The sequence below is a fragment of the Stegodyphus dumicola genome, chromosome 8 (genome assembly GCF_044657685.1).
Source record: "Stegodyphus dumicola isolate Sdum_Otavi_A_Nest chromosome 8, ASM4465768v1".
Lineage (NCBI taxonomy): Eukaryota > Metazoa > Arthropoda > Arachnida > Araneae > Eresidae > Stegodyphus > Stegodyphus dumicola.
Genome location: NC_140775.1, coordinates 187062453 through 187086563, shown reverse-complemented (window position 1 = coordinate 187086563; position 24111 = coordinate 187062453). Strand labels below are relative to the sequence as shown.

General features: G+C 27.8%; 1 protein-coding gene across 2 annotated transcripts in view; it reads left to right on the top strand.

Moving 5' to 3' along the window:
- LOC146996055 (defensin BmKDfsin3-like) overlaps positions 1–24111 on the top strand; it is a 194116-nt gene that overhangs the window by 147405 nt on the left and 22600 nt on the right. The window contains exons 3-4 of one of the 2 annotated variants that reach the window (XM_085822821.1): positions 10960–11070; positions 15352–15580. In XM_085822821.1, coding sequence (XP_085678947.1) covers positions 10960–11070; positions 15352–15485 — 245 coding nt within the window. In that variant the 3' untranslated portion in view covers positions 15486–15580. Of the gene's footprint in view, positions 1–10959; positions 11071–15351; positions 15581–24111 lie in introns of those variants that run through there. The other variant, XM_085822820.1, reaches the window with a different exon arrangement.

The following is a 24111-nucleotide window of genomic DNA, read 5'->3' as shown; positions in this document are numbered from 1 at the left end:
TAATTGATAAATTATTTTTTTAAATTTAATTGTTTAACATGAAATTACTAGAAATAAATCGGTAGGAAATTTGAAAGTTATTTGATTATGCTAAAAGTTTTAAAAAATTTCGTATGAGACTTCTTTTATTCTTACTAAAATGCAACTGTGTAAAGAAAATTATTTAATTTCCATAAAAACTGTATGATAAATTATTATTATAAATAAATAAATGAGTAGGAATTTGAAAGTTATTTCATTATGCTAAATGTTTTAAAAAATTTCCTATGAGACTTCTTTTATTCTTACAAAAATGCAACTGTGTAAAGAAAATTATTTAATTTCCATAAAAACTGTATGATAAATTATTATTATAAATAAATAAATGAGTAGGAATTTGAAAGTTATTTCATTATGCTAAATGTTTTAAAAAATTTCCTATGAGACTTCTTTTATTCTTACAACAATGCAACTGTGCAAAGAAAATTATTTAATTTCCATAAAAACTGTATGATAAATTATTATTATAAATAAATAAATGAGTAGGAATTTGAAAGTTATTTCATTATGCTAAATGTTTTAAAAAATTTCGTATGAGACTTCTTTTATTCTTACAACAATGCAACTGTGTAAAGAAAATTATTTAATTTCCATAAAAACTGTATGATAAATTATTATTATAAATAAATAAATGAGTAGGAATTTGAAAGTTATTTCATTATGCTAAATGTTTTAAAAAATTTCCTATGAGACTTCTTTTATTCTTACAACAATGCAACTGTGTAAAGAAAATTATTTAATTTCCATAAAAACTGTATGATAAATTTTTTTTAATTGATAAATTATTTTTTTTAATTGATAAATTATTTTTTTAATTTAATTGTTTAACATGAAATTACTAGAAATAAATGGGTAGGAAATTTGAAAGTTATTTCATTATGCTAAAAGTTTTAAAAAATTTCGTATGAGACTTCTTTTATTCTTACAAAAATGCAACTGTGTAAAGAAAATTATTTAATTTCCATAAAAACTGTATGATAAATTATTATTATAAATAAATAAATGAGTAGCAATTTGAAAGTTATTTCATTATGCTAAATGTTTTAAAAAATTTCCTATGAGACTTCTTTTATTCTTACAACAATGCAACTGTGTAAAGAAAATTAATTAATTTCCATAAAACTGTATGATAAATTATTATTTTTAATTGATAAATTATTTTTTTTAATTGATAAATTATTTTTTTAAATTTAATTGTTTAACATGAAATTACTAGAAATAAATGAGTAGGAAATTTGAAAGTTATTTCATTATGCTAAAGGTTTTAAAAAATTTCGTATGAGACTTCTTTTATTCTTACAAAAATGCAACTGTGTAAAGAAAATTATTTAATTTCCATAAAAACTGTATGATAAATTATTATTATAAGTAAATAAATGAGTAGGAATTTGAAAGTTATTTCATTATGCTAAATGTTTTAAAAAATTTCCTATGAGACTTCTTTTATTCTTACAACAATGCAACTGTGCAAAGAAAATTATTTAATTTCCATAAAAACTGTATGATAAATTATTTTTCTTAATTCATAAATTATTTTTTTTAATTGATAAATTATTTTTTTTAATTTAATTGTTTAACATGAAATTACTAGAAATAAATGGGTAGGAAATTTGAAAGTTATTTCATTATGCTAAATGTTTTAAAAAATTTCCTATGAGACTTCTTTTATTCTTACAACAATGCAACTGTGTAAAGAAAATTGTTTAATTTCCATAAAACTCTATGATAAATTATTTTTTTAATTGATAAATTATTTTTTTTAATTGATAAATTATTTTTTTAAATTTAATTGTTTAACATGAAATTACTAGAAATAATTGGGTAGGAAATTTGAAAGTTATTTCATTATGCTAAATGTTTTAAAAAATTTCGTATGAGACTTCTTTTATTCTTACAACAATGCAACTGTGTAAAGAAAATTATTTAATTTCCATAAAAACTGTATGATAAATTATTATTATAAATAAATAAATGAGTAGGAATTTGAAAGTTATTTCATTATGCTAAATGTTTTAAAAAATTTCCTATGAGACTTCTTTTATTCTTACAACAATGCAACTGTGTAAAAAAAATTATTTAATTTCCTTAAAACTGTATGATAAATTATTTTTTTAATTGATAAATTATTTTTTTTAATTGATAAATTATTTTTTTTAATTTAATTGTTTAACATGAAATTACCAGAAATAAATGGGTAGGAAATTTGAAAGTTATTTCATTATGCTAAATGTTTTAAAAAATTTCCTATGAGACTTCTTTTATTCTTACAACAATGCAACTGTGTAAAGAAAATTATTTAATTTCCATAAAAACTGTATGATAAATTATTTTTTTTAATTGATAAATTATTTTTTTTAATTGATAAATTATTTTTTTAAATTTTATTGTTTAACATGAAATTACTAGAAATAAATGGGTAGGAAATTTGAAAGTTATTTCATTATGCTAAATGTTTTAAAATATTTCGTATGAGACTTCTTTTATTCTTACAAAAATGCAACTGTGTAAAGAAAATTATTTAATTTCCATAAAAACTGTATGATAAATTATTATTATAAATAAATAAATGAGTAGGAATTTGAAAGTTATTTCATTATGCGAAATGTTTTAAAAAATTTCCTATGAGACTTCTTTTATTCTTACAACAATGCAACTGTGTAAAGAAAATTATTTAATTTCCATAAAAACTGTATGATAAATTTTTTTTAATTGATAAATTATTTTTTTAAATTTAATTGTTTAACATGAAATTACTAGAAATAAATGGGTAGGAAATTTGAAAGTTATTTCATTATGCTAAAAGTTTTAAAAAAATTCGTATGAGACTTCTTTTATTCTTACAAAAATGCAACTGTGTAAAGAAAATTATTTAATTTCCATAAAAACTGTATGATAAATTATTATTATAAATAAATAAATGAGTAGGAATTTCAAAGTTATTTCATTATGCTAAATGTTTTTAAAAATTTCCTATGAGACTTCTTTTATTCTTACAACAATGCAACTGTGCAAAGAAAATTATTTAATTTCCATAAAAACTGTATGATAAATTATTTTTCTTAATTCATAAATTATTTTTTAATTGATAAATTATTTTTTTTAATTTAATTGTTTAACATGAAATTACTAGAAATAAATGGGTAGGAAATTTGAAAGTTATTTCATTATGCTAAATGTTTTAAAAAATTTCCTATGAGACTTCTTTATTCTTACAACAATGCAACTGTGTAAAGAAAATTATTTAATTTCCATAAAACTCTATGATAAATTATTTTTTTCAATTGATAAATTATTTTTTTTAATTGATAAATTATTTTTTTTAAATTTAATTGTTTAACATGAAATTACTAGAAATAAATGGGTAGGAAATTTGAAAGTTATTTCATTATGCTAAATGTTTTAAAAAATTTCCTATGAGACTTCTTGTATTCTTACAAAAATGCAACTGTGTAAAGAAAATTATTTAATTTCCATAAAAACTGTATGATAAATTATTATTATAAATAAATAAATGAGTAGGAATTTGAAAGTTATTTCATTATGCTAAATGTTTTAAAAAATTTCCTATGAGACTTCTTCTATTCTTACAACCAATGCAACTGTGTAAAGAAAATTATTTAATTTCCATAAAAACTGTATGATAAATTTTTTTTAATTGATAAATTATTTTTTTTAATTGATAAATTATTTTTTAAATTTATTTGTTTAACATGAAATTACTAGAAATAAATCGGTAGGAAATTTGAAAGTTATTTCATTATGCTAAATGTTTGAAAAAATTTCGTATGAGACTTCTTTTATTCTTACAAAAATGCAACTGTGTAAAGAAAATTATTTAATTTCCATAAAAACTGTATGATAAATTATTATTATAAATAAATAAATGAGTAGGAATTTGAAAGTTATTTCATTATGCTAAATGTTTTAAAAAATTTCCTATGAGACTTCTTTTATTCTTACAAAAATGCAACTGTGTAAAGAAAATTATTTAATTTCCATAAAAACTGTATGATAAATTATTATTATAAATAAATAAATGAGTAGGAATTTGAAAGTTATTTCATTATGCTAAATGTTTTAAAAAATTTCCTATGAGACTTCTTTTATTCTTACAAAAATGCAACTGTGTAAAGAAAATTATTTAATTTCCATAAAAACTGTATGATAAATTATTATTATAAATAAATAAATGAGTAGGAATTTGAAAGTTATTTCATTATGCTAAATGTTTTAAAAAATTTCCTATGAGACTTCTTCTATTCTTACAACAATGCAACTGTGTAAAGAAAATTATTTAATTTCCATAAAAACTGTATGATAAATTTTTTTTAATTGATAAATTATTTTTTTTAATTGATAAATTATTTTTTTTAATTGATAAATTATTTTTTTAAATTTATTTGTTTAACATGAAATTACTAGAAATAAATCGGTAGGAAATTTGAAAGTTATTTCATTATGCTAAATGTTTTAAAAAATTTCGTATGAGACTTCTTTTATTCTTACAACAATGCAACTGTGTAAAGAAAATTAATTAATTTCCATAAAACTGTATGATAAATTATTATTTTTAATTGATAAATTATTTTTTTTAATTGATAAATTATTTTTTTAAATTTAATTGTTTAACATGAAATTACTAGAAATAAATGAGTAGGAAATTTGAAAGTTATTTCATTATGCTAAAGGTTTTAAAAAATTTCGTATGAGACTTCTTTTATTCTTACAAAAATGCAACTGTGTAAAGAAAATTATTTAATTTCCATAAAAACTGTATGATAAATTATTATTATAAGTAAATAAATGAGTAGGAATTTGAAAGTTATTTCATTATGCTAAATGTTTTAAAAAATTTCCTATGAGACTTCTTTTATTCTTACAACAATGCAACTGTGCAAAGAAAATTATTTAATTTCCATAAAAACTGTATGATAAATTATTTTTCTTAATTCATAAATTATTTTTTTAATTGATAAATTATTTTTTTTAATTTAATTGTTTAACATGAAATTACTAGAAATAAATGGGTAGGAAATTTGAAAGTTATTTCATTATGCTAAATGTTTTAAAAAATTTCCTATGAGACTTCTTTTATTCTTACAACAATGCAACTGTGTAAAGAAAATTATTTAATTTCCATAAAACTGTATGATAAATTATTTTTTTAATTGATAAATTATTTTTTTTAATTGATAAATTATTTTTTTAAATTTAATTGTTTAACATGAAATTACTAGAAATAATTGGGTAGGAAATTTGAAAGTTATTTCATTATGCTAAATGTTTTAAAAAATTTCGTATGAGACTTCTTTTATTCTTACAACAATGCAACTGTGTAAAGAAAATTATTTAATTTCCATAAAAACTGTATGATAAATTATTATTATAAATAAATAAATGAGTAGGAATTTGAAAGTTATTTCATTATGCTAAATGTTTTAAAAAATTTCCTATGAGACTTCTTTTATTCTTACAACAATGCAACTGTGTAAAGAAAATTATTTAATTTCCTTAAAACTGTATGATAAATTATTTTTTTAATTGATAAATTATTTTTTTTAATTGATAAATTATTTTTTTTAATTTAATTGTTTAACATGAAATTACCAGAAATAAATGGGTAGGAAATTTGAAAGTTATTTCATTATGCTAAATGTTTTAAAAAATTTCCTATGAGACTTCTTTTATTCTTACAACAATGCAACTGTGTAAAGAAAATTATTTAATTTCCATAAAAACTGTATGATAAATTATTTTTTTTAATTGATAAATTATTTTTTTTAATTGATAAATTATTTTTTTAAATTTTATTGTTTAACATGAAATTACTAGAAATAAATGGGTAGGAAATTTGAAAGTTATTTCATTATGCTAAATGTTTTAAAATATTTCGTATGAGACTTCTTTTATTCTTACAAAAATGCAACTGTGTAAAGAAAATTATTTAATTTCCATAAAAACTGTATGATAAATTATTATTATAAATAAATAAATGAGTAGGAATTTGAAAGTTATTTCATTATGCGAAATGTTTTAAAAAATTTCCTATGAGACTTCTTTTATTCTTACAACAATGCAACTGTGTAAAGAAAATTATTTAATTTCCATAAAAACTGTATGATAAATTTTTTTTAATTGATAAATTATTTTTTTAAATTTAATTGTTTAACATGAAATTACTAGAAATAAATGGGTAGGAAATTTGAAAGTTATTTCATTATGCTAAAAGTTTTAAAAAAATTCGTATGAGACTTCTTTTATTCTTACAAAAATGCAACTGTGTAAAGAAAATTATTTAATTTCCATAAAAACTGTATGATAAATTATTATTATAAATAAATAAATGAGTAGGAATTTCAAAGTTATTTCATTATGCTAAATGTTTTTAAAAATTTCCTATGAGACTTCTTTTATTCTTACAACAATGCAACTGTGCAAAGAAAATTATTTAATTTCCATAAAAACTGTATGATAAATTATTTTTCTTAATTCATAAATTATTTTTTAATTGATAAATTATTTTTTTTAATTTAATTGTTTAACATGAAATTACTAGAAATAAATGGGTAGGAAATTTGAAAGTTATTTCATTATGCTAAATGTTTTAAAAAATTTCCTATGAGACTTCTTTTATTCTTACAACAGTGCAACTGTGTAAAGAAAATTATTTAATTTCCATAAAACTCTATGATAAATTATTTTTTTTCAATTGATAAATTATTTTTTTTAATTGATAAATTATTTTTTTTAAATTTAATTGTTTAACATGAAATTACTAGAAATAAATGGGTAGGAAATTTGAAAGTTATTTCATTATGCTAAATGTTTTAAAAAATTTCCTATGAGACTTCTTGTATTCTTACAAAAATGCAACTGTGTAAAGAAAATTATTTAATTTCCATAAAAACTGTATGATAAATTATTATTATAAATAAATAAATGAGTAGGAATTTGAAAGTTATTTCATTATGCTAAATGTTTTAAAAAATTTCCTATGAGACTTCTTCTATTCTTACAACAATGCAACTGTGTAAAGAAAATTATTTAATTTCCATAAAAACTGTATGATAAATTTTTTTTAATTGATAAATTATTTTTTTTAATTGATAAATTATTTTTTAAATTTATTTGTTTAACATGAAATTACTAGAAATAAATCGGTAGGAAATTTGAAAGTTATTTCATTATGCTAAATGTTTGAAAAAATTTCGTATGAGACTTCTTTTATTCTTACAAAAATGCAACTGTGTAAAGAAAATTATTTAATTTCCATAAAAACTGTATGATAAATTATTATTATAAATAAATAAATGAGTAGGAATTTGAAAGTTATTTCATTATGCTAAATGTTTTAAAAAATTTCCTATGAGACTTCTTTTATTCTTACAAAAATGCAACTGTGTAAAGAAAATTATTTAATTTCCATAAAAACTGTATGATAAATTATTATTATAAATAAATAAATGAGTAGGAATTTGAAAGTTATTTCATTATGCTAAATGTTTTAAAAAATTTCCTATGAGACTTCTTTTATTCTTACAAAAATGCAACTGTGTAAAGAAAATTATTTAATTTCCATAAAAACTGTATGATAAATTATTATTATAAATAAATAAATGAGTAGGAATTTGAAAGTTATTTCATTATGCTAAATGTTTTAAAAAATTTCCTATGAGACTTCTTCTATTCTTACAACAATGCAACTGTGTAAAGAAAATTATTTAATTTCCATAAAAACTGTATGATAAATTTTTTTTAATTGATAAATTATTTTTTTTAATTGATAAATTATTTTTTTAAATTTATTTGTTTAACATGAAATTACTAGAAATAAATCGGTAGGAAATTTGAAAGTTATTTCATTATGCTAAATGTTTTAAAAAATTTCGTATGAGACTTCTTTTATTCTTACAAAAATGCAACTGTGTAAAGAAAATTATTTAATTTCCATAAAAACTGTATGATAAATTATTATTATAAATAAATAAATGAGTAGGAATTTGAAAGTTATTTCATTATGCTAAATGTTTTAAAAAATTTCGTATGAGACTTCTTTTATTCTTACAAAAATGCAACTGTGTAAAGAAAATTATTTAATTTCCATAAAAACTGTATGATAAATTATTATTATAAATAAATAAATGAGTAGGAATTTGAAAGTTATTTCATTATGCTAAATGTTTTAAAAAATTTCCTATGAGACTTCTTTTATTCTTACAAAAATGCAACTGTGTAAAGAAAATTATTTAATTTCCATAAAAACTGTATGATAAATTATTATTATAAATAAATAAATGAGTAGGAATTTGAAAGTTATTTCATTATACTAAATGTTTTAAAAAATTTCCTATGAGACTTCTTTTATTCTTACAAAAATGCAACTGTGTAAAGAAAATTATTTAATTTCCATAAAAACTGTATGATAAATTATTATTATAAATAAATAAATGAGTAGGAATTTGAAAGTTATTTCATTATGCTAAATGTTTTAAAAAATTTCCTATGAGACTTCTTCTATTCTTACAACAATGCAACTGTGTAAAGAAAATTATTTAATTTCCATAAAAACTGTATGATAAATTTTTTTTAATTGATAAATTATTTTTTTTAATTGATAAATTATTTTTTTAAATTTATTTGTTTAACATGAAATTACTAGAAATAAATCGGTAGGAAATTTGAAAGTTATTTCATTATGCTAAATGTTTTAAAAAATTTCGTATGAGACTTCTTTTATTCTTACAAAAATGCAACTGTGTAAAGAAAATTATTTAATTTCCATAAAAACTGTATGATAAATTATTATTATAAATAAATAAATGAGTAGGAATTTGAAAGTTATTTCATTATGCTAAATGTTTTAAAAAATTTCCTATGAGACTTCTTTTATTCTTACAAAAATGCAACTGTGTAAAGAAAATTATTTAATTTCCATAAAAACTGTATGATAAATTATTATTATAAATAAATAAATGAGTAGGAATTTGAAAGTTATTTCATTATGCTAAATGTTTTAAAAAATTTCCTATGAGACTTCTTTTATTCTTACAAAAATGCAACTGTGTAAAGAAAATTATTTAATTTCCATAAAAACTGTATGATAAATTATTATTATAAATAAATAAATGAGTAGGAATTTGAAAGTTATTTCATTATGCTAAATGTTTTAAAAAATTTCCTATGAGACTTCTTTTATTCTTACAACAATGCAACTGTGTAAAGAAAATTATTTAATTTCCATAAAAACTGTATGATAAATTATTATTATTATTATTATTATTATTATTATTATTATTTTAGTTTGAGTTCGTTAATTATATCATATCCATCTTAAATAAAAGCTAACTGTAGAACATCTTTTTTTTTTTTTTTTTTTTAATTTTATTTTGTTTTTCAAAATGGATGATTAGAGTTCTAAATTCTTCATAAGGAATTTTCAGTCCTTTTTTGTCAAACAGAAGGAAAAAAAAAAAAAAGCAGACTATTTAATATTTCTATTATTAAGCTAAAATTACAAAATGATTTCAAGTTTCTCATGCACGACCATTTTGTTTTCAAACTTGTATGCCGCATTATTTTTAACAGTAGATTTAATTCAATTCGGATAAAATTTCCTAATTCTACCGATCAGATTTCAGAAGATCTATTAGTGAAAGCGACGAATTCCAGAAATTTTCTAAGACGAAACAAATTCAAATAAATTTCAAATGCAAAATGTGATAACCCTACACTGTCGAAGGGGAAAATTCTCATATTTGATGTAGTTACGTATTTTTTTATTAATCTTTTTTCCTTTGTGATTTATTACCTGGAATCAATAAAAATTATTCAATTATTTTTTACGACGATCCTTTTATCTAGCTGTAAATTTAATGGCTGAATTAAAACTTGTATATTTTTGTCTTATAAAGTATTCTCCCGCCTTCCTAGCATGTCTTCGTGGTGTGGTGGTCTGTACACTGGGCGCGTATTCCAGAGGTCCATGGTTCGATTCCCGGCGAAGGCGGTGCTCATTTTTCAATCTCTCTTGCTTTCAAAAAAAAAAAAAAAAAACCCTAATGTCGCTGCAGTGGAGCTCGAACTAAAAGGGTGGTGGTTGATCATTCTCCACACCCAGGATATGACTATTGGTTTGCCTTTTTTATGTTGTTATTGTAACCGTATTCAGTAAAAACCCTATCAACATGTTTCAAATAATAAACGCAAGGGAAAATAAATTGTATAAAATGCTAATACGAATTCAATACATTGAATAGAAATAAAAATAATCAAGGAACTACAGTTTAACAAAAAACTTGGAAAGCGAGAGAAACATTATATAAAACAGAGGAAGGAGAATATTATGCAAATATTTTTTAAATTTTCAGAATCGATCGCTAAAAAGGTAGGGGGGGAATATCTGCAAAAATACGTTTCCTCCAGAAATGCGAGTTTACCTACTTGAAGTTGCTAAGTGAGTATAGTTTGAATTTCACTTTCAGGCAATTCTCTCTAAGAAGACCACCCATGGGTTTTGATTTGATCTTCTGTGGAGGAGTTTATTTTATAAGGTGGTAGAGACATTAGGTATTTTTTGGAAGATGGATTTATGGTCAAGATGAAAAATTAGCAACGCTTTCGCCGGGAATCGAACCACAGACCTCTGGAATACTGGCCCAGCGTGCAGATCACCACACCACGAATACACGCTAGGAAGGCGGAAGAAATACCTTATAAGGTGATCTTCTCCACAGTTATAAGACTTCCTCACTTTTTATAAGAATCGATGTTCAACATTTATGTTTATTTGCGCGGTTCAGAAATACTCATCACTTTTAGAGGCGATCTCGCGAAAGTGGTCACTGTACTTTATTTAACTACATAATATAATTGTGCATAAAAGGAAATGGAAAATTAAGTAATTCAATGTATTCCTTACAGCTGTAACAACAGTTGAAGCTGGACGGACGTTATTTTTCCATGAACTGAGACGTCCGTTACCTGTCGGTCGTCCGTTACCTTTCCGTCGTCCGTGTGAGATTATTTGCAGAGGTAAGGATGATTTGTATACTTTTATGTTATTTATTGCTCATTTCACTGTCTGCAAGATATTGAAAAGTTTTGAGTGATTTTTTCAGGAAACAAAGTCCTTAACCTCCTTTATACCATTTGAGTTCTTAAGATTTTGCAAAAGGAAAATGATTAATTTATTTATTAGGATAATTAATATTTGTATTAAGGGATATTGCTTATTTCATTGTAATTTTGTTCTAAGTAATAACGTTTTTTTTATGAAATTGTTCCGCAGAGTAAAATTCTAAGCAGTTTTTAAATTTAATGTTTGGTGTTCCGTTCAGCCATTTTTCCGGTACATTTAAAAGCCAGACGAAGGCTGGCAGCGAAGCTGCTAGTAGGTAATATAATTAATTGTAAAAATTTTGTTAATTTGTGTTATCTGTTGCTATGTTTTTATGCTTAATAAAGATGATAAACGAGTATGATAGTTAATAGTATGGGTCTGATATATTCTGTATGTCGTCAGACTATTTCGATGTCTACCTATATTCTACACGCAGTCAGTTAGTCAAGATTTTTGAGTCAAATTGCACAAAACTTCACCGATTCCTATTTCAAACTCAAATTGCCTGCAGGAAATATCCGCGAAAATACGTTCCCTCCAGAAATGCAAGTTTACCTACTTGAAGTCGCTGGTCCAAGTCAGTATAGTTTGGATTTCACGTTGAGGCAATTCTCTCTAAGAAGACCACCCATGGTATATAATATACCGGGGGGGGCAACCTGCGGCTCGCGAGCCACATGCGGTTCTTTGAAGGATTATTTGTGGCTCTCGATAAATGTACACCAGTTCACTTTTCATTTTTGTGCTATTATATTTTAAAAATTATTATCGTTCCGTATGTGTTTCAAAATGTCTTTTAAATTACAGGCAACAAATATGAAAGATTAAGTGGAACGTTGTAACAATATTCATTTCCATCCATCGTCATACTTGAAGTCGCTGGTCTAAGTCAGTATAGTTTGGATTTAACTTTGAGGCAATCCTCTCTATGAAGACCACCCATGGTGTATAATATACCAGGGGTGGCCAACCTGCGGCTCGCGAGCCACATCCGGCTCTTTGACGGATTATTTGTGGCTCTCGATAAATGTACCCCAGTTCCCTTTTCATTTTTGTGTTATTATATTTTAAAAATTATCGTTTCGTATGTGTTTCAAAATGTCTTTTAAATTACAGGCAACAAATATGAAAGATTAAGTGCAACGTTGTAACAATGTTCATTTCCATCCATCGTCATACTTGAAGTCGCTGGTCTAAGTCAGTATAGTTTGGATTTAACTTTGAGGCAATCCTCTCTATGAAGACCACCCATGGTATATAATATACCGGGAGGGGGCAACCTGCGGCTCGCGAGCCACATGCGGTTCTTTGAAGGATTATTTGTGGCTCTCGATAAATGTACCCCAGTTCCCTTTTCATTTTTGTGTTATTATATTTTAAAAATTATCGTTTCGTATGTGTTTCAAAATGTCTTTTAAATTACAGGCAACAAATATGAAAGATTAAGTGCAACGTTGTAACAATGTTCATTTCCATCCATCGTCATACTTGAAGTCGCTGGTCTAAGTCAGTATAGTTTGGATTTAACTTTGAGGCAATCCTCTCTATGAAGACCACCCATGGTATATAATATACCAGGGGTGGCCAACCTGCGGCTCGCGAGCCACATCCGGCTCTTTGACGGATTATTTGTGGCTCTCGATAAATGTACCCCAGTTCCCTTTTCATTTTTGTGTTATTATATTTTAAAAATTATCGTTTCGTATGTGTTTCAAAATGTCTTTTAAATTACAGGCAACAAATATGAAAGATTAAGTACAACGTTGTAACAATGTTCATTTCCATCCATCGTCATACCTGAAGTCGCTGGTCTAAGTCAGTAGAGTTTGGATTTCACTTTGAGGCAATCCTCTTTATGAAGACCACCCATGGTATATAATATACCAGGGGTGGCCAACCTGTGGCTCGCGAGCCACATCCGGCTCTTTGAAGGATTATTTGTGGCTCTGGATAACTGTACACCAGTTCATTTTTCATTTTTGTGTTATTATATTTTACAAATTATTATCGTTCCGTATGTGTTTCAAAATGTCTTTTAAATTATTGACAACAAATATGAAAGACTAAATACAACGTTGTAACAAATTTCATTTCCGTCCATCGTCTTTTGGTTTTTTTCTGAATCCATTTGAAATTAACATAATTTAAGGTGAGTTTTCCGTTTGCAATATAATTATAACCCAAAAAGCATCTGGAGAATTAGAATTAATAGAGATGCAAGAAGATCAAGCTCTAAAATTAAAATATAAATCGACGCCGATGACTGAATTTTGGAAATTTGTACCGGAATCGAAGTATCCTGAATTAAAAAAAGACTGCTTGTCGAATTTTTTCAATATTTGGAACAACGTACTTATGTGCATCATTTTATTCCACTTTAAAGTTCGAGAAATCCAAACACCGACCAGTATTTACTAACCAGCATCTCAAACAATTATTGGCAAATGCTGTCACCAACGTTTCACCAAATTTTAAAGAATTATCAAGAGAAGTAAAATAAATGTTTCATTTTTAATATTTAAATTCAATACACATATTTTGTACTTTTATTTATATGTTTTCAATAAATATAATTTCTGTAAATAATTTTTTTAATACCTTTTTTGCATACCTTTTAAATACGTATTTAATTGCGGCTCGCGAAAAATTTCAAATTTTGAAAAATGGCTCGGACTGTGAAGGAGCTTGACCACCCCTGTAATATACCATAGGTGGTAGACCATATGTTTCCACCTTCTGTGGAGGAGTTTACCGTATAAGGTGATCTCTTCCGCTGTTATAAGACTCCTGTATACCAATATATCTGTACCTCGATTACCTGTACCCCAGTTTATCTGTATAATTGTTCTTCCTATGTAAATAACTTGTTACTTTAATGTAATTTATTATGTCAACTGCGTAATGTAATGACCCGAAATGTAATCTTTTGTCTTAATAAATGCCAGAAAAGGTTAGTGCAGTGGGGCAATACCATTTTTGTCTATGACGATGTTGTGGTTTGCCCTGCACTTTTTCCTGTCCTGTCCCGAAGCAGGTCGTTTCGACGCCGACGGTTCGACACCAACGGTTCGACCCCAACGTTTCGACGCCTGGGCAGTTCGACGCCGTACGTTTCCATGCAGCGGCAGTTCGACGCCATATTTTTTCGTATTTTTATTTATTTTTAGAATAAATATGAAGTAATATAAATAAGTAATATGACTGATTTTATTTATTGAATTAGCGATTGTTTATTTGAAATAAATTTATGTGTGTATATATGTGAATGTGTTCTAGATTTTTGTTTGTGTTCCAGATTAGTGAGAAGCCCCCTCGCCAACGTCAAGGCCCCTGGACATGAGGGAGGGTTTTTTTTATTTATTTATTTCACAAAACAGCATCAAAAAGGCAAAATACACAAATGGTAAATAAACATATGGTTACAAAGTAGTTATATTATATTGCAGACAAATATAATTACAGATAAATAAGATTACTGATAAATATGATTACAGATAAATAAGATTACACATAAATAAGATTAGAGATAAATAAATTACATCACAGAACTGTTATTATACTAATTCATTGCAAAATTATGCGCTGCACCTTTCAGGTATTCCATTATTTCTCGATTTTCAAAATCTTCAACTATTACTTTAATTCTCATATCAGCTCACAGATACCTATTCCGCTTGTGCGGTGGTTAATCTCTACGTACAAATTGTTCATAACATTGATCAATTGATTTTTGAACACGCCGGAGACCATCTATGAATTCCCATAATGTGGGGTGTGAAACACCAAATGATGATGACACCAAATTTATTTGAATGATGATGCAAACTTATTCTAAAAATAAATAAAATTACGAAAAGTATGGCGTCAAACAAAAGCAAAAAAAGTATGGCGTCGAACTGACCCCGCGTCGAAACGACCTCGTGTCGAATTGACCACGTGTCGAAACGCTAGCGTCGAACCGTTGGCGTCGAAACGTTGGCTTTGAACTGACCTGTACCGGTCCTGTCCTGGTATAAGACTTCCCCACTTCTTATCAGAAGTGATGCTCAACACTAATGTTTATTTGCGCGGTTCAAAAAGACTCATCACTTTCAGAGGTGGTCTCGCGAGATGGATCACTGTATTTTATTTAAATATATATATTATTGTGCATAAAATTAAATGGAAAAATTAATTAAATGCATTCCATACAGATACAGCAACAGCTGAAGCTTCGTCTCGGTATCCTGTGCAATTTGACAGTGGTTACAGAGCAACAGATTACAGAAAAATGAAGACTAGAGATGGACACTCTGATAATTCCTTGAAACGTTTATGCAAATGCTAAGGATGGTCATCTTCGAGAACTCATCTCTCAATAGTTTTGCAACTAAATATAAAGGACATAATATACATCGAATGATTCAACATCGTTTATTTTAACGTATGTCGTATTGAAGTAACATAGTTATTTGTAAGAATTTTGTTAGCTTCTGCTTTCTGTTGCTATGATAAGCTATAATATTAATAAAGATGATAAGCAAGTATGATAGTTAATTAGTATGGTCTTGATATATTCAGTGATGTCATCAAACTATTCGATGTCTACCTGACCATATTCTACACGTAGTCAGTTAGTCAATATTTTTGAGCCAAATTCTACAAAACGTCATTGCTTGCTATTTCAAACTCAAATTCCGCGCGATTGAATGCACGATCTGAAAACAGTCGACGGGCCAGATTTTTTTTAACTAAAATAAATAATTTTTGTGAACAAAATAAAGACATTTTTACTAAATTTAAATTAGGGTTATTAAATATTTATCGAAACATAAATTCCTAACAAAAGGGAAAAAAATCAGTTTTATATTGCGCGTGTACTGAATGCACACTCCGATGATAAGTTGATGAAATTTATTTGATCTGAAAGAAACACTTTAGAGTTCTGGAACTTTCCAGATAAATATTCGTACAGGTGTTCATAGTATCACGGAATACAATCAGGAGTTACACTTCAAACTACTAAGAACATTAAACACAAATTAATGCAAAGTGCATCTAAAAGGCGAAGCTTTCAATACTCCGAAGTCTCTCTGAACTAACAACTCAGAACTCATGCTGTCTCAAGTCTTATATAGTTTTTACCCGACCACCGAGCTATTTCTAGTACCTTCTGCTTCTCTAAATTATTAGAAGGCATATGAGGCCCATATACGATTACAGTAATTATAGTGATGAATTAGAGTTATTCAGTCAGAATACTTAGTACGGTAATACAGGGACCGGACCAAAATTGGCGCGAAATTATTAATAGTCGCCAAGTTTGGCGACTATTAATAATTTCGCGCCAAATTTGGGAGATATCCATTTACTCACTGTTTAGACTTGACGCTGTATTTTTACTTTTCCCCACGCAGCATCCTTTCTCTAGATTTTTCATGTTACATTATAGTCATGTCAATTGCAATAACACATATATTTTCATGTTAATTGCAATAATTGCACATGCGATTGCGCAAAAGTATTTATGTGCAAAATTCGTAACATTGCCACCTTTCCTAAGAACTGCACGTTGCTGGCAATACAGCCCCCGGACAGGAAGCCATATTTATAATTTCAGGAAAATCAACGCAATAAGAAAACAATAGTTTCAGTAAATAATAAGTCAAACGCTAAACTAATAAATAAATGCATAAATTTATATATAAATAGGATCATGGTTTTAGTATACTAGCTACATTGTACACACTATGTACTATGTATGATGGCCATAGTATGGGTTTAGCGTAGCGTAATGACCGACTTTAAGTTTAGAATTTCATACGTTACGGATCGGAATTACGACGTCATTGAGCCTGTTTAGGACTGTGTAAGGATTGTCTCAAGGTAACTGTAATTTAGGAGAGATTCCTTTCCGTCAAAATCGGGTCCCATAACCACACCTTAGTCACTTTCGTGAATCGAAGAAATGTAGCTCTTTTGTCGTATCGGGTCTTCATCTTCTCCGTCGCCAAGATGACACGCTCTCGTGCAAAGGTCTGCATCACTTCAAACCGGGCCTGGAGATCTTGAATGTACTCCTCAGACGATAAAGGCGGATCCGGAGAAGACCAAACTAGAGATCACAAAGCTGACGAAGGTTACGACCAAAAAGCTCTGGGGATGGGGAATAGCCAGTCGGTAGTCTCGTGGGCATCACTGCGATAGGCCAGTAAAAACAGAAATAGCTTCTTGTCCCAGTCCTGATGGTCTCTGGAAATCAACAGCAAGATGTTATTAAAGATGGTTCGATTAAATATCTCTACCATGCCGTTTGACTGGGAAGTAAATTTGTCATTTGGATTTTGTCGATGTCGAGTAGCTTTCAGAGTTCTTTAATTACAGCCGATGCAAAATTTCTTCCTTGATCAGAATGTAACTGAGGAGGCACTATAGGCATACTGTAACTGAGGTGTATGTAACTGAATTGAATGTAACTGAGGAGGCACTGAGGGCATAGAAATCCACTGCTGTATCATTATTTCTCCTATTGTGACAGCCTCTCGATTAGGAATAGAACACTCTTCATGCCACTTGGTGAAGTAATCAGTGACAACAAGGATGTGTTTCTTTCGTGAGCAGTTCGTGGGAGAGGTCCCAAGATGTCAAAGGCGATACGTTCAAAAGACGCTCCTACGTTGCAACTAGCCGAGGGAAGCTGCATTTCTTCGGTCCTTTCGGACCGGCACAAGCATCGTATGGATTGGCACCACTTTTGCACATCAGCCTTTGCCAGAACCTACTCCAGTAGAAGGGATCTCGAAACCCTATGCAAAATATTCATTATTCCGAAGTGGCCTCCTATAGGGCTGCTATGTAATTCACTAAAGACATCCGGGATCTTAAAAGTATCAGCTGCCATCGGAATGCCTGCCCATCATCCGATTCGAAGACGCCGTTTCGCATATGGAGTGAATTACAGAGAGCTCAATATTGCTTTGTAATAGGACTTCAGATCGTCGTAGGAGTATATAAATGCCCTGCTAAATAAATGTAGGTTTCCTGTTTGAAGATTCCATTAAATCAACTATGGGTTTAATGTCGTCGTCTTCCAACTTGTCTTTCCTGATTTTTTCGTCACTCCTTTGGTCTGGGACAACTTTGAGAGACAGTGAAGCCGTACTTGTAACTTGTGTAAGATATATTCATAAAGGAGATTTTGCCGAAGAAATGTTCTGTAAATCATTAGAAATCACCACTACCTCCAAAGATATTTATAGTAAGCTAAAAAATTGCTTAGATATAAAAAATATACCAATAAAAATATAATACATCTTGTACTGCAGATGGTGCTCCTAACATGATGGTTGAAAAATAAAATAAAGCACAGAATAAGAAAAAGGGTTGCTTAAAATTGATAGAAGATGAGAATCCAGAAATGCTTCTTGTGCATTGTGTAATTCACAGAGAAAACCTGGTAGCTAAAAACAATTCGCTTGTTCTAAATGAAGTACTAAATTCAGTTATAAAGTGTATCAATGCTATTAAAGCTAGGGCCAAATGTTAACGTCTTTTCAAGTTATTTTGTGAAGACTATATGGGACTTCACACTGAAGTAAGAAGGCTGCCGAAAGGGAACTGCTTGGAAAGATTTATGGAACTATTTGATACTCTTAGTTATTTTTTAAGCGGCAAACCTGAAATGAAAAATCCGTTAACGGATGATAACAAGGCAATTGTGAGTTATTTAGCGGATATCTTTGAAAAATTAAATATATTAAATAACCAACTTGAAGGAGCAAATAAAACTTATGATGCAAAAGAAAGATTTTTGGCTTCATTATCTTTGTTGAATTATGTCAGGCATATACTATTTACCACAAAAATTTTGAAAAGTCTCATTGGCTCCAAAAATGTGACATGACTACCGCTATATTTGTTATTGATACCGCTATACTTGTTATTGTCGATCATCTGAAAATTTTATCGGCTGATTTAAAAGATGTTGTAACTTAAAACAAATTGATTTTCAAACTTGGATGATGCAGCCAATGCTAGTGGATTTGGCTGATATTTCAAATATGCAGTAAAAAGAAGAATTCTCAGAAATGCAAAATGATGAGTCAATTAAAACTTTATTTAATATAAAAGGAGCAATGACACAGCTTTGCGAGGAAACCAAAATCAGATATCCAAATGCAACAAAATTTGCAAGAGAACTATTGTTACCGATTCCATCATCATATTTTGCTGAATGCGGATTTAGTGCCATAAATGATTTGCTGCTTTAAAAAAAAATGGGAGACTTGAGACTCAAGTTATCTAAATTGGAATCTTACATAAAATTTCTTTGCAGCAAGTATCAAGCGCAAGGAACTCGCTAAATTTAAATAATAAAAATTGCTAATACTTAAAATAAAAAACTTTCACTAAAATGAGTTTTTTCTTGAATTTCAGTTCTCCATGTTTTGAAAGTTCACTTACTGCGTTTGCTCACAAAATTTCGTAGTCATTTCTTCCTAAAAGCTATCATTCAAGTTTCTTTCGTAAAAATTTCAATTTTTAAATATTAAAAATTATGTATATGCTAGGAGGGAGCTTAAAATTTTAGAGAGGAATAGGTGGGGCATAGCACAAAAAAGGTTGGGAAACACTGGTTTAGTGAGTGAAAATGGTAACTGAACTATGTGGGTTTCGTGGAAATGTGCGGGTTTTTAGAAATGTCCCTTTCGAAGTCCACTTGCGCGTAGCGGAAACATATGTGATAGGGACTTTACGAAATTAAAATAACCCCTACACTCTCAAGCATTTAGTTTCCCCACCTCAAGCTTGTTGAAAGCCTCGCATGTTCTGAACAAAATTTTTTATATACATGAATACGATATAAAATAATATTCTGTGTAGAGGTACCACTCTACACTATGCCCATTTCAGTATTATGATTATCAGTAGTAGATTTGAGTTCAGTACATTTGTGAACTGTAAAACCAGCAGCATTTCAAACTAAAACATTTACTATGCCATGAATGAGAATGAACTGAAAAAGGGTGTAAGGCATTTCTCCCGGCTACTTGGCATGCCTTCGCGGTGTGGTGGTCTGCACCCTGGGCGTGTATCCCAGAGGTTCGCGGTTCGATTCCCGGAAAAGTCGTTGCTAATTTTTCATCTTACCTACTTCTGAAAAAATCTTAATGTCTCTACAAGGGAGATGAAAAAGGTGTATAAATGTAAAAAAATTAGTAACTTATAGATGGTGCTTCAAATTGTGATACAATCTTTTGTATCTCTTAAATCTGTGGTTTGCAAACTTTTCCATATCATTAATGCATGTATGCGCTTCCTGACAAGGGGAAAGCTACATAAAGAAAAAAGCAATTTAATAACGAGCTAATATAATAACAAATTCCTAATCATTAATTAATAATTGTAATTTTATCAATAACTGTTATAAGCATACTAATAACTATTATAATCAATAATTATTAGTATGCTTATAACAGTCTAATAAATAATTACTTCGAGTGATAAATTATCGATGTTGAGTGATAATAAATAAATTAATAAACATTAATTAATTAATGAAATAAATACATAAATAATCAATAATTTTAAATTAGTATGTATAGTAATAAACTTAAACGAAACTGCTAATGTAAGGAATTTCACCACAAATAATCGCTCCATCCATGATTTGGACATCACTAATCGATCTCGAAATACTGGTAAAATTTTTCTTAACATAAAGAATATATCTCTTACTTAGTTATTTCAATATATATAGAACAAAATAGGAAGATCCACATAAAAATGTTTTATTAACATACCCATTTTAAAAACAAAAGTACTGTTATCCGAGACACAAACATCACATTTAATTCAAAAGTGGACAATAAACAACAGTGTCGACCAAGATTTTATTCACTTGGATTTTTGTCTTCATTTTGTTCATAAAAAAAAAATCTGATATGCACACCACATGACTTCCTTGTACGGAATATTAAATTATACGCACTTTTTCTTGCATTTCATTTAAACTCTGACGCTAGATTCACTTAACAGTATTATACTTGTTCATATTATAACTGATAATGCACAAAATTTATATCATTTAAAGAATAGAATTATCTAATTGTTGCCACATGTTCTATTCAAATACTATAATAAAGCTAGAATGATGTATAAAAAAATTAAGCAAACAAAACAAAAAAGAAACAGTTTTTCACAGACGATGGAGTATTTCTCATTTAATTAATTCAGTTCTCACTTCGCGAGAAGGCAAAAAATACATAAAAACTCAAAATATTTATATTAAAAATTACGAAGTAAATCTGAAACACTTATTTCCTCGAAAAAATTCCAGAAAGGATTAAGCATGATTTAATTGGCAATAATAAAGGAAGGCGTTATCTTTGTTGTTGCGAAGCTACGTTTCTCTAGATTGGCAACAAATCAACTAGTCTGCTGTTTCAAATGTAAACATCAATGGCCGCCATAAAAAAAAAGGCTTAGCGGCACTTAAACAACTTTAAAATTGTTGATAAGTCTAAAAATATTGCATACAGATTTACAAATGGCATAAAAACCTTAAACGGAAGATAAAAACAACATAATACAATCATTTTTAAAGCAAAAAATGTACAATTTACAAACATATAAGAGTAAAGAAGTTGAGATTACTGAGCCGGGTAACAGAGTGGATATATATATATATAAATATATTTATATACGTTTGATGCGACCGATTGCAACCAAAATACGAGGTGCACATCTACATGTTATAGCAGTCCTATATACAAAATTTCAACGTTCTGGGGCTACTCGTTTTTGAGTTATGCGAGAAACGTGTACGTACGTTTGTACATACATACGTTCGTACAGACGCCACGAAAAATTCTCTGCAGAATTAATTTTAAAGCAGTTTTATAATTTTTTTGAAGGAAAAGCGTGTTTTATTCTGTCCTTACGTACAGATATCAAGCAAAAACATCGTTAAATTGCATTCGATAGCGGTCAAAATGGATATTTTCGTTGAAATATGCTGCCCGAAACTTTTTGCGATTACAATACTTCCTTTTTACTTCGTACAAGGAAGTAAAAAAGAATAAAATAAACCTGTTGTATAAAAACTGTTACTTGTTGTCATATATAAAGGAAATATTTTATTTATATAAATAAATGAAAAATAAAAACGCGTAAATAAACCAACATAATAGATTCAGTTTTAAATGGTTCGAGAAAAGAATGCGCACCAAAGAACTGCTATTCTGCTTTTTCCTGGTAAAACATCCATTTCATTACATTAGGACATTAGAAAAATGAATAAATAAATGGATTTCAGTGTGCTTTCTTCTATCAAAAACCACTATAGAAATGAAATACGAAATGCAAACTCAATATATACTGAATACTGAATATTAGAAAAATTGTATTCCAGATTACAACACCAGATGGCGGCAGCTGCTTACTGCAACTTAATACAGTAACAACATATACAGTCAAAAGTCGTTAATTCGGACTCGTCGGGACTTCGGCGATTCCGGATTATCGATTTTTCCGGATTATAGATCATCAGTTTATATCTCATAAGATGGCATGCAGAAATTCTAAAATTAAAAATATGAAACCGTCATTTATGAAATAACCCTCCAGGCGGCAAGGCCGTATATATGCGTTCGAAAATAATGGTTCTCATAGCGGCAAGGCAGCATATATGCGTCCAAATATTTTGGTCCTCATGGCGGCAAGGCAGCATATATACGTAAATCTAAATTTTGGCACGAAACGGCAAAGCAGCATATATACGGCCTGTCTCAGAATACCCTCCCCTCACTGCTCTTAATGTAAACTGACAGGTGATAATTTTTCTCTGCGGGAGGTAATTGAAGAGAGGAAACTATCTCTTCGCTACGGGCAAATGCGTTTTATCGTTAGGTTTTGAATAACAGTTCGAAATAAATAGCTCGTTCAAAACTTCCAGCTGTTCCAGCTGTTCTGTGCTTATACCAGCTATAGTAAACTTAAATGTTTATATATAAATGTAAAGAGAATTTTCAGTTTCCAGCCTAATTATTCTCCAAATTTTAGATGCAGTTTGGCAAAATGTAATTGGAATTAAAATTAAAATTGCAAGAAACTGCAACAATATTTTGAAATATGTGATTTCAATTATATTGCAATTGTAATTAGCTTCGCAATTACAATTAGAAAGTAAGTACTTTTTAAATGCAACAATAATGTATGCAATTGCATTTTAATTCTTAAGTCTTACAATTACAATGCAATGATAATCACAAACATTATAATTATATAATCTAATTACAATTAAAAATTTTATTGCATCTAATCACAACTACGGTAATATTAGCTAATTACAACGTAATTTTAACTGCAATTGCAGTTAGTAATTATAACTACGTAATTAGGAAAGTAATTGTCTCTGATAATTAGAATTACTTAACATAGTGAAATTATGATCATAATTGTAATTCTAAGTGTAGTATGCAATTGTAATAAAATTATGCAATTACTAAGTAGTTATAGTTAAAAAGAAGCTGTTTTTTTAATTACAATTACAATTTACGTAATTTCATTTAAATTACAATTACTCTATATTTGTGAAATCCAATTTCATATTCAATGCAACTGCAATCATATAATCTAATTACAATTAGACTGTCATTGTAACTCCAGTAAGTAATTAAAATAATGTAATTAGGATAGCAATTGTTTCTGATAAAAGCAGTTACGTAGCCCAGGAAAATCATGATCTTAATTGCAAATGTAATTGCAGAATGCAATTGAAAACACATAGTAATTGGAATAATATTATGCAATTATCTTGTAATTACAATGTAACAATTTTAAATTACATATACAATTTACTCATATGCATTTTAATTATAATTGCATTTTAATTGTGAAATCTAATTGAATAAACAGTATAACTGTAATTATATAATCTAATAAAAATTACAATGCAATTGTAATGACCTCTT